The sequence below is a fragment of the Mustelus asterias genome (genome assembly GCF_964213995.1).
Source record: "Mustelus asterias chromosome 26 unlocalized genomic scaffold, sMusAst1.hap1.1 SUPER_26_unloc_12, whole genome shotgun sequence".
NCBI classification, from domain to species: domain Eukaryota; kingdom Metazoa; phylum Chordata; class Chondrichthyes; order Carcharhiniformes; family Triakidae; genus Mustelus; species Mustelus asterias.
The window spans coordinates 797,069-809,619 of NW_027590079.1; the positions used below are offsets into that span (position 1 = coordinate 797,069).

Sequence of the window (12,551 nt, forward strand, 5' to 3'; positions counted from 1 at the left end):
CATAAAGGAGAAGGTTAAGATTTTCCAGCTGGCTGATCGATACGCTGAGCTCACGGTTATTTCTACTGTTCGAGATCGGACACTTGTCGAACATGAACTGCTGGCAAGAGGCCGAGACCATGAAGAATGGAGAGAGGAACATCTCCGGAGAGAACTGGAAAAAATCCGAACTGATCAATTGTTTCAGAGCAGCTTTTCCCAGAGAAAATCCATATCTGGGAATTCAGCAGCAGTGAGCGGAGTGCCGGGAATTGGAAAAACAACAATGGTACAAAAGATTGTTTATGACTGGGCCACTGGGAAAATATACCCATACTTTCAGTTTGTTTTCAATTTTAAATTCCGGGAAATGAACACTATTAACTGTAGAATAAACCTGAAGAATCTGATATTGGATCAATATCCCTACTTTGGGAATATTCTGGGAGAGCTCTGGAAGAACCCAGAAGGATTGCTGTTTATATTCGATGGTTTGGATGAATTCAAGGACAGGATTGATTTTGCTGACAATCGGAGAAATACAGAACCTCAGTACATGTGCACAGATCCCGAATGCTGGTGTGAAGTGTCTGACATTGTGTACAGTTTAATACAGCACAAGCTGCTCCCAGGATGTTCAGTGCTAGTGACCAGCCGCCCCATTGCATTACATTTATTGGAAAAGGCTGACATCAGTGTCCGGGCTGAAATCCTGGGATTTGTTGGTGATGAACGGAAGGAATATTTCAACAAGTTTTTTGAAGATCAGACGGTGGCAGCAGCTCTTTTCAAACACGTGGAGGAGAACGAGATCCTGTACACCATGTGTTACAACCCTTCCTACTGCTGGATCCTCGGTCTGTCACTGGGTCCCTTCTTTACACAAAGAGACAGGAAACGGCAGCAAGTTCCCAAGACTATCACCCAACTATATTCCTACTATATTTACAACATTCTGAAAAACCATGGCCGAGAGATTGAAAACCCCCGTGATGTGTTACTGAAGCTTGGTGAGATGGCCTTCACAGGAGTCTCCAAGAAGAAGATTGTGTTTAGAAATGGAGATTTGATTGAGTACAATCTACAACCTTCCCAGTTCCTGTCTGGGTTCCTGATGGAACTTTTGGAGAAAGATGATTCTGCCCAGAGTGTGGTTTACACATTCCCACACCTCACCATCCAAGAGTTTGCAGCTGCACTCACACAATTCCTGACTCCAGATCCCGGGGAGATCGGGAAACTCCTCAGTGAAGCCCACAGCAAGGAAGATGGGCGATTTGAGATATTTCTCCGTTTTGTTGCTGGTCTGTCCTCCCCACAGTCAGCTCGACCCCTGGTGGAGTTTCTGGGTCCATTTCTTCATCAAACAACCTGCCGAGTGATTGACTGGGTGAAGGAGAAGGTTGAAGGGCAGATTGGAGACGCAGAGACTAAAACTGGGAGGAGGAAGCTCCTGAACACATTCCACTACCTGTTTGAGTCTCAGAATAGAGCACTGGCTCGGAACACAGTGGGATCTGAGAAAACACTTTCATTTAGCGGATTGCGACTGACCCCGATTGACTGTGCGGTCCTGTCTCATGTCATTGGACACTGTGATACAATAAAACACCTCGATCTATGGGGATGCGACATTCTGTGTGAAGGGTTCCAGCGGCTGGGACCCATTCTGCACAAGTGTCAGGAGTTGAGGTAACTGTTTGGTCTCATAGCGGATATTTTCATTGTTGAGAAGCCATTTCCTTTGTTCTAATAAAACAGAGGCATGTTCGTTCGAGGACGTCAAGAGAGAAACAATGTCCCATGGTCACAAAGTGTGGGAGAATGGCACAAAGTAATAATGCTTATTTGAGAGCAGATGCAGATATGATGGGCCGATTGGCCTCCGTCTGAACCTGTAATAGATCTAGATTCTCTGATAAAACTACATCATTTCAAGAAGGCAGATTCTCGTGGAATAGGCGTGGGCAATAAATGTTGGCATAACCAGCGATGCCCACATTCCTTGAATGAATAAAAACATTATTGGGATGAGTTTTAAATAATTAGAGCTGTAAAGGCCTCCCTCCAAAATCTGAAAAAGGATCATTCCCTCTCCCAACAGAAACCATCTGATTCTGTATGATGCTATACAGAAATTAGTTTCTCTTGTTCGGTGCAGCTTACAGTTTGTGTTTAATTATGATCAGGATTATTTTACTGCCCTCTACCTCTGTTATGTATTACAGTCGGTGTGTGTTATATTGGGACAATGTCCCTTTATAAGTCACGTGATCACTGGTGACATCATCAGTTCGGGTTGCTTTCTGAATGCCTGCATTGCGCTGCCTCTACTGGCAGCCTCTGTGAACTCCGTCTTGCTTCTTGGATTAACTGGTTGTAACTGAAACTCAGTGCTTCTATCATTCATTGTGGGCCTCTGAATAGAAGCAACCATTCTTTTAAACCTCCATAACTCTTACAACGTCGTAAACCTTAAATTAAAATGTAGGGACAGTTTAAATTGAAACCAAAAACCCGCAGGCGGGTAGCTTTGTTTAACATGAAGTGAAATTAAAGTTTTGGCCCTTTCTGAGCTCACAAGCACAGAAACACAAATTAAACTTAAACTCATGAATTACTGTATAATGCCCACAAACACAAATTATTATATAACAGTAAGCCCAAGATGCTGTATTCTTTATTAATTGCTACCTACACTTGCCCTGCCAACGGCAATGATCGATGCACATATGTGTTCAGTCCCTCTGATCCTGCAATCCGTTAACAATTCTACCGATTATTTTATATTGCTTCCTCATGTGCATGTTTCCTGAAAGTATCACCTCACCCGTCTCTGCATTGAACTTAATCTGCCACCTGTCTGTACACTCCACCATGGTCTGTTTATCAGTCCCAAGCTCTTCTCACAGTTTACAATGCCTCAAACTTTGAAATTTTCCTCGAGACAGCAAACCATAGAAACCCGACAGTGCAGGAAGAGGCCATTCGGCCCATCGAGTCTGCACCGACCACAATCCCACCTCAGGCCCTACCCCCATATCCCTACATATTTTACCCTCTAATCCCTCAAACCTACACATCTCCGGACACTAACGAGCAATTTTAGCATGGCCAATCAACCTAACCTGCACATCTTTAGACTGGGAGGAAACCGGAGCACCCGGAGGAAATCCACGCAGACACGAGGAGAATGTGCAAACTCCACACAGTGACCCAAGCCGGGAATCGAACCCAGGCCCCTAGAGCTGTGAAGCAGCAGTGCTAACCACTGTGCTACCGTGCCGCCCAAACACCCAGATCATTCATCTATATCAGGGAAAAGCAAGCATCCCAATACCAACCGCTAGGGTTCTCCATTACCGACATCCTCCAGCCTTAAAAATATCCATTACTCTTTGTTCATCCAATTTTGTATCCACGTTGCTACTTTCCCATTTATTTTATGAGCTTATGCCACAAGTCTGTTGTGTCACTGCATCAGATGCTTTTTGAATATCCATGTACACCACATCAACAGCAGAACCATCATTGACCCTTTCTGTTGCTTCCTCCAATTCACAGCAACATAAAGCCAGTCGAAAACGCCATTTTTTTAACCAACCAATGAATTTAGTTTCCTCTGTGTCACTATTAGATTTACCATTTCCCTTTTGAACTCAGCGTGGGCCGGCTCAGAGTAGCTGAATGATCAACTGACCCTCCGACCCTCAGCTAAGTTTAACACTACTGCTCCAGGCTAGAGCCGCAGATTTGACTAAATTGGATTGACCCACTCTTTTCGGTTGTGGTTACTACCTCCTGGCCCCCTCTTCACCCACTCCAACAAACTGAGATAGCTGGGAATTAAACCTGTATCAACTGCTTGGAAAGCAACTATGCTCGCTATGATATCACCATCATTGCATTTAGGGACTCCTGTGGTGTAGGTGCACCCACTGTGCTGTGAAAAAGAGAATCCCAGGACTTTGACCCAGTCACTGTGAAGGAACAGCGATATCTTTCCAAGTCAGGATGATGTGTATCTTGAAGGGAAATTCCAGGTGGAGATGTTTCCATTTATCTGCTTGTCCTTCTCGGGATAGAAATCACAAGATTGGAAGGTGCTGTGTAACGAGTTGCACTGCATCTTGTAGATGGTACACACTGCCAGCTCTGTACCTCTGTGGTGGATGGAATGAATATTGAAGGTGATGGGTGATGGGTGGAGAACCAGTCAACAAGCAGAGTTATCCTGGATGGTGGCGAGCTTCCTGAATCTTGAGCTGCGCTCATGCAGACAAGTGGATGGTATTCAATCAAATTCCTGACGTGTCTTGTCGATGGTGGAAATGTTTTGGGAAGTCAGGAGGTGAGTTACTCTGTGCAGAAATCCTGGCCTTTAACCTTCTCTTACAGCCACAGTATTGATCTGGCTCATCTGTTTCTGATCAATGGTAACACCCAAGGTGTTGACAGTTGGGGATTCATGGGGATGATAATCCCATTGAATGTGAAGGGAAATGACTGTATTCTCTCTTGGTGGAAATAGTCATCGCCTGGGACTTCTCAGCCCTTCCCTTGTTCAAGCCTTGCTAAATATGGACAGGTCCTGCATCACTGTCTTGCGGAGTTGAGGATGGTGCTGAACGTTGTGCAGACGTCAGCAAACATCTCCACTTCTGACCTGATAATGGAGGAAGTGTAATTGATGAAGCAGCTGAAGATGGTGGGGCCGAGGGCACTCCCCTGAGAAATTCCTGCTGTGATTTCCTGGAGATGAGATGACCCTCTCTTCACCCACTCCAATAAACTGAGATAGCTGGGAATTAAACCTGTATCAACTGCTTGGAAAGCAACTATGCTCACAATTATATATCTGTCATTGCATTTCGTGACTCCTGTGGTGTAGGTGCACCCACAGCGCTGTGAGAAAGAGAGTTCCAGGATTTTGACCCAGTCACTGTGAAGGAACGATGCTATATTTCCAAGTCAGGATGGTGTGTATCTTGGAAGGGAACTTCCAGGCGATGATGTTTCCATCCATCTGCTGCCCTTGTCCTTCTATTACTCTATTTGGCAGATAGTATTCATAGAAAGAAATCATAGAAACCCTACAGTGCAGAAAGAGGCCACTCGGCCCATCGAGTCTGCACTGACCACAATTACACCCAGGCCCAACTCCATATCCTTACATATTTACCCACTAATCCCTCTAATCTACGCATCTCGGGACACTAAGGGGCAATTTTTTTAGCATAGCCAATCAAACTAACCCGCACATCTTTGGACTGTGGGAGGAAACCGGAGTACCCGGAGGAAACCCATGCAGACACGAGGAGAATGTGCAAACTCCGCACAGACAGTGACCCGAGCCGGGAATCGAACCCAGGTCCCTGGAGCTGTGAAGCAGCAGTGCTAACCACTATGCTAGCGTGCTGCCCATTTCTCATTTCTATTGACTTCAGTTTTCCTCTGGCTCCTTTTTGCTACATGTAGCCATATGGTGCCTTGATGTCAAGGGCAGACACTCTTCCCCTCTCATCTTGAGTTCAGCTCTGTTTTCCGTGTTTGCACCAAGGCTGTAATGAGGTAGGGGGCTGAGTGTCCCTGAGTAAACACAAGCTTCAAGTCAGATAGCAGGTCATTGCTAATTAAGTGTCACTTGTTAGTCTTGTTAGCCTTCCATTACTGTGCTGATGATCGAGAGTAGACTGATGGGGTGGTAAATGGACAGATTGGATTTGTTCTCTCCTTTTTGTTTGCGGCCATATCTGGACAATTTCCCACTATTTTGGGTGAACATCAGTATTGTAGCTCTACTGGAACAGCTTGGCGAGGAACAGAGCAACTTCTGGAGCAGTAATCTTCAGTACAGTTACTGGAATATTGTCAAGATCTGTCGTCTTTGCAGTATCCATTATCTTTAGGTATTTCTTGACATCATGTGGAGTGAATGGAATGAGCTGATATCTGTGATGTTGGGGCCCTCTGGATGGTTCAGCCACTGAAGTTAGTTACTAATATTTGAGCCATATCTTTTGCACTGATGTGCGAGTCTCCTCCATCATGAGGATGGGATATTTGTGGAGTCTCCTCCTTCTGTTGTTTCATCATCCATTATCATTCACAACTAAATGTGGCAGGACTGCAGAGCTTACATCTGAGCCGAGGAAACCTGAATTTCCTGAATGAGGAAACCTGCTGCTGGAAAATCTCCAGTCAAACTGTCAGTGATATGAAACAGGATTTTCGGATAATCCTTTTCCTATGTGAGGATCTACCGGGAAGAGGGAACTCCCGGTAATTCCCGGAGACAGAACGCTAGCCATACCTGCAGAAAATGTGGAGCCTGTTTACTGTGGAATGTAGCGGGAGACACCCCTCCCCTATAAACTAATTAAACAGAAACATTTCAGCTTTCTAATGGGAGAATAATCTTTCCTGGTTGTATCAAATCTAGGGGATGGACCTTAAAGCAACAGTTAGCACAGTTTCAAACTTTAACTTGCCCTGAGATATTATGCAGATGTTATAATGTCAGTAGTTAAGAAGCACAGGGAATCCCGAGGGATCCACTCTCACAGCTTTATCATTTAACTCTCAGTAAAATGTACAATTCTCATTAAATCCTGGATTTATGTAGCAGCAGAAATTATTTTTCTGCTGGCGGCACTGTAGCACAGTGATTAGCACTGCTGCTTCACAGCTCCAGGGACCTGGGTTCGATTCCCGGCTTGGGTCATTGTCTGTGTGGAGTTTGCACATTCTCCTCGTGTCTGCGTGGGTTTCCTCCGGGTGCTCCGGTTTCCTCCCACAGTCCAAAGACGTGCGGGTTAGGTTGATTGGCCAAGCTAAAATTGCCCTTGGTGTCCTGGGATGCATAGGTTAGAGGGATTAGTGGGTAAATATGCAGGGATATGGGGGTAGGGCCTGGGTGGGATTGTGGTCGGTGCAGACTCGATGGGCCACATGGCCTCTTTCTGTGCTGTAGGGATTCTCAGATTCTAAGATTTGAATTTTTGGAAACTTAGCAGGGTCAGTGAGATTCAGGAGGGTAATTCTGATGATCTGGAAATGAGACCAGAATGTGGGACATGTTTAAAAATGACTTGCTTGTTCACAGGATGTGGTCATAACCTCCTCTAGGAGCCATTAGCAGTGGGAAATAAATGCTGGTCTAGCCAGCGACACCCATATCCCATGGACAATTAAACAAAATATACATTTTGAGAGGTGTAAAAGTGGTTTCCCCCAGTCGGCAAACCAGTGGGAGTTAATTGTTCAATTGTTTCAATGCTGACTATTGCCTTTTCCATTCAACAGAAAGGATTTGATATTTGATTTTTTGTTGTCACATTTATTAGTACCAAAGCATACCGTACATAGGGAAGGCAAGGAAAGAGTCCAGAATGCAGTGTCACAGTCACAGCTGGGGTGCAGAGAAAGATCAACTTGGATGAGATATAATGTCGTAACTTGAATCAGTTCACCACTCATGCTAAGTTTCTGACACAAAAATAGATCCAGCTATTTTTCCTGCTGAACATTAATCTGAATTTAATGTGTTTCTCACTTTCTCCATTTAGTCTGGGTCTCAATAAAGTGGGAGATTCAGGAGTGAAACTATTGTCTACGGCTCTGAGGAATCCAGAATGTAAAATACAGAAACTGGAGTAAGTATCAAACTGTGTGAGATTGTGTTAATAATCAGTGGATGGTCTGACATTGTAAATTATTATCAGTGTCAGTAATCGTGTCATTAATAACCATTCCATGTCATTCCTGTCAGTATTCGTGTTAAACACCACGGATTTACTCTGATTCCTGAAATCTTTCTCTCTATGACCTCCAATTTGGAGAGTAACAGCCTCAGATATTCTCACCTCTGCTCTCAGTACAAACCAGTCAGTGATGTGTCTGAACCTGAGTTACAATAAACTGCGAGATTCAGGAGTGAAAGATTTAACTAATCATTTATGATTATTCTCAAATCCATTCATGAGAATAAAAAAGATGGACAAAACAATTAAATGTTTATAGAATTACCAGATATGGCTGGTCACATGTTCAATTTAGTTTAATTTGTCATTCAGATTATAGATGTTTATGTCTGTCGGCTTCTCAATTTGATTAAACATAGAAAACTGCAGTATATCGGTAAGGCAGATTACAAACTACATTGAATTCTGATGAGTTTTATGCCGAGGGATCCACTCAAATTTATGTTAAGCGGAGCTTAAGGAGCATCTGAAAAGAGAATGCAGAGATGGAGGTGGGGAGGGTTATGAAGAGAATTCCAGAGCTTACAGCCCAGCAGTTCAAGGCGCAGCTCAGCTGGCAATGGCAATAATCACAGTGCAGAATAGTGTGAATGATGTCCCTATTAATAATGGACATTGTTTTTAAGAACACAAATAATGATACTAAATATACCATTGCTCTCAGTATTAGTGTTATTAAAAACACTATCCGCTATTAGTAGACACAAAATAAGTTTGGGAGCAAAGCTGGAGACCATGAAATACAAGAGGCAAAGGCAGCCTGGATATGAAGTTATCTGAGTGACAGGAAACAGGCAGGAGAGGTGAACTGTACCTTTTCATTTATAGGAAGCTGACAGTGGCTTTCCCCAGCAACCAGTACTGTGTTACTACGACTAATTTTCTTTGCATATACTACCAAATGAGACTTGGGTTTATCTGAAGATGAGATATGAAGCTCCAGCACACGGCCACCAGACCACAGAGCGGACGCAGCATATGATAGACCGAGCTCAATCACACCAAAACCAATGGATCAAATCAGAGATCTGCTGTATCCAGTCATAAATAGTGTTAGACATGCCACAAAATGTTGGACATGCCGGTTACATTAGGCGACAAGGTGGCACAGTGGTCAGCACTGCTGCCTCACAGCGCCAGGGACCAGGGTTCAATTCCGGCCTTGGGTGACTTTATGTGTAGAGTTTGCACATTCTCCCAGTGTCTGTGTGGGTTTCCTCTGGGTACTCCAATTTTCTCCCACAGTCCAAAGATGTGCAGGTTCAGTTGATTGGCTATACTAAGTTGTCCCTTGGTGTCTCAGGGTGTGTAGGTTACGGGGATGAGTGAGCCATATATGTGGAGTTTCAGAGATAGGGCCTGGATATGATATTCTTTCAAAGAATTGGTGAAAACTCGATGGGCCAAAGGGCCTCCTTCTACACTGTGGGAATTCTATGATTCTATAAACATGCCACAAGAATTCCATCATTACTGATGAGGGAACCCAGAGCATCAGCGCATCTTCAGCCAGAAGTGCTGAGTAGAATGATTAATCTCAGCCTCCTCCTGAGGTCCCCAACATTACAGATGACAATTTGATTCACTGCATGTGAGGTAAAGAAATGACTGAAGGCACTGCATACTGCAAACTCTGTCAGCCTGGCAGTACCCCAGCAATTGCACTGAAGAATTGTGCTCCATAACTAGCCAATCCCCTAGCCAAGCTGTTCCAGTACAGCGACAACACTGGATCTACTGGACAATGTGGAAAAAAACAGGGCAAATCCAATCTGATGAATTGCTGCTCCATCAGTCTGCTCTTGATCATCAGAAAAATGTCATCCTTCCAGTGCCTCATGAACGTCACTGCAGGAATTCCTCAGGGTGATGTCCAAATCCCAACCACCTTCAATTGCTTTATCAATGTCCTGCCTTCCATTATAATGTCAGAAGTGAGGATGCTCACGAATGATTGCACAATGCTCAGTACTGTTCACAATTCCTCAGAGACTGAAGCAGTCCATGTCCATAAACAGCAAGACCTGAACAAAACAGAAAATGCTGGAAAGGCTCAGCATGTCTGACGGCTTCTGTGGAGAGAGAACAGCTAACCCTTCGAGTCTGGATGACTCTTCGACAGAGCTGGCGTCTTAAGGTCTGAAGAACTTTCAGGCTTAACCTGATAAATGGCAAGTAATGTTTCACGACACAAATGCCAGGCAAGGACCATCTCCAACAGACGGGAATCTAACCATATTCCCTTTACATTGAATGGCAGCACCATCGCTGAATCCTCGACCATCAACATCCTGAGTGGTGGGGGCGCACTTGAACAGACACTGAACTGTAAACACTATGGCTCCAAGGGTAGATCACAGTCTGGGAATTCGGAGATGAGGAACTCGCCTCCTGTCTCCCAAATTTCTCCCACCATCTCCAAGGCACAAGTCAGCAGTGTGATGGAATCCGCTCATCTTGCTGGATTGACTGCAGCTTCAAAAACACTGAAGAAGCTCATCCATGGAAAAGGAGCCCACTGGATCAGCTGGCCATTCACCAAACTAAACATTGACTGTCTCTACCACTGACGCACAGTGGCAGTATTTTACCACATACAAGGTGGAATGTAGCAGCTCACCAAGGTTTCTGAGACAGCATCATCCAAACAGGCACTCTCCATCACCGAGATGGGCAAGGAGATCAGAAGGATGGAACATCAACCAGCTTCAGATTTCTTTCCAAACCACACACCATTCTGACTTGGAATATATTGCTTTTCCACCACTGATGCGGGATCATAATCCCGGATGTCCCTTCCTCGTGGTGTTGTACCAGATGCTCTGCAGAATTTAAGAAGATGGCTCACCACCTCCTTCTCAAGGGCAATTGGGGATGGGCTGCAAGTGTTTGCATTGCCAGTGATCCCATCATCCCATGAAAGAATTAATAAAGACAAGCGCTACCCACTGTAGGGGTGGGTAATTGTGCCTGTGTGTAACCCAAACACAGTCACAGAAGAGAGAAAAAACAGCTGTGACAGGACAAATTGTGTGACCATTGCACAGGCCAGAGGAATTCTAAAGATAGATCTGGTGGAACTATTCAATATACTCAGCGAGGGTCTCAAATGTCCTGGTGTTGTGCTGTGTTCCATACAACCTGGAGTTAGAGTGGAGAAGCTTTGACCAAAGTATGATGCAATACAATGTTGACCAGATGCTTCATGATGAGGAACCCCATAGTCCACAGGCCAGGGACATGGGATATGTGTCAGGGAGGACGGAGATTCAGTGATACAGGCATGTTTTCCATGAACCTTAACTCACACAACCATTCAGTGTAATAAATCTTCACCATCTCCAGCACTGTTGCTGTTTCTGTGAATGTTTTATAATTTGCCTGGAGCCGTCACTACATGAAACAAAGGCATTGGAATTGTATTGACCTCATTCAGTGCTGTATTTCCCATCTCCCATTCCCAGTGAACTGTTAAAGACCCAGTAATATGGTGAGGGATTGTTTTTAGTGGTGCTCCATCTCTGAATTTACTGAAAATACATACATGGGGATAGGGCCTGGGTGGGATTGTTGTCGGTGCAGACTCGATGGGCCGAATGGCCTCTTTCTGCACTGTAGGGGTTCTATGGTTTTATAACAAAGTGACCAGTAACAACAAAGTATAACCCTGTGAAACCCAAGGATCAACCCCACCATGACAACCACCCCCATCCCCGCACTTTCCGCTGAGCTGCAGGCAGCATCTTTCCCCTCTCCTTTGAGAATTTCGATGACCGTGGCCTTTGACCTCGGATTTCCTGAGTCCTGGAAGAATCCGGCCAACTGCGGGTCCTTTGCACAGATGCTGGAGTTGTCTCTGTCATCATAGCTTCGTGGGGTGCTGGTGTCACAGTCGGATCAGAAGAGGACCCACTGCCCACACCAGGGGCATCCTAAAAGGAGCTCCCAAATGCTGCGGGGAGCCGCTCCTCTATCCATTCAGGGCAAACTGGACCCTCCCTGCTCAGCTGGAAAGTCCTGACAGTGACTCCAGCCACATTTTCCCACCCCTCCTGCAGCCCGTGTTCCACAGAGCTCATGGAGGTGGTGAGAACATGCAGGTTCATGTGTATTTCCTGTGGGTGATAGGCTGGATGTGACTCTCCATGAAGGTCATCTCTCTGTGGAGGATGCTATTTGTGCTCATACCTGAGATATGGTAACACTGCTGGCCTGGATTGACTCCTCCATCCTTTGTGTATGGATACACACAGCCTTTGGAAACTCCACCGGATGTTAAAATATCTTACGCTGCAGCTCCAGTATCTGCTGCATTGTTAAAGACTCCAGTCACATTTCATCTCCCTGAAGCTGACAATGACCTGTCCCCTCGAGAGTGTGAGTGAACTCAGCTATTCCTGCCTCCATCAGCTGCTCGGGTTTGTGTGTGCTCTCCTGTGCTGCCAGATTATAACCGCTTTGCTCCTCGTGTGAGACAGTATCTGCTCTGGTGGAGGTCATGGGGAATAATATGACAGTTCATTGTCTGACGTACCCTCCTCATCTTCACAGCTGCACGCATGTCTCCCGCTCACCGCAGCTGTTGTTTTGTGTGAGAGAGTGAAGAATGTTAGAGGGTAATGCACATTTCAGCATGTCCTGGAGACTGTTCCTAATGTGGAGATGCCGGCGTTGGACTGGGCTGAACACAGTAAGAAGTTTAACAACACCAGGTTAAAGTCCTAGTTTAAAGTTTCCCCTTTGGTTTCCCCAATGTACCAATGTCCCGAGGCATGGTACACTGGGGAAACCGTGCAGACACTACGACAA

At 45.2% G+C, this 12,551-nt stretch overlaps 1 protein-coding gene across 1 annotated transcript in view; it reads left to right on the forward strand.

Annotated features, from left to right (window-relative positions):
• The first annotated feature begins 349 nt into the window (after positions 1 to 349).
• The window catches only part of LOC144482094 (NACHT, LRR and PYD domains-containing protein 3-like), a 33,336-nt gene continuing 21,134 nt past the window's right edge, over positions 350 to 12,551 (forward strand). The window contains exons 1-2 of the mRNA XM_078201325.1: positions 350 to 1,671; positions 7,548 to 7,634. Of these exons, the coding sequence (XP_078057451.1) occupies positions 350 to 1,671; positions 7,548 to 7,634 (1,409 nt within the window). The remainder of the gene's footprint in view (positions 1,672 to 7,547; positions 7,635 to 12,551) is intronic.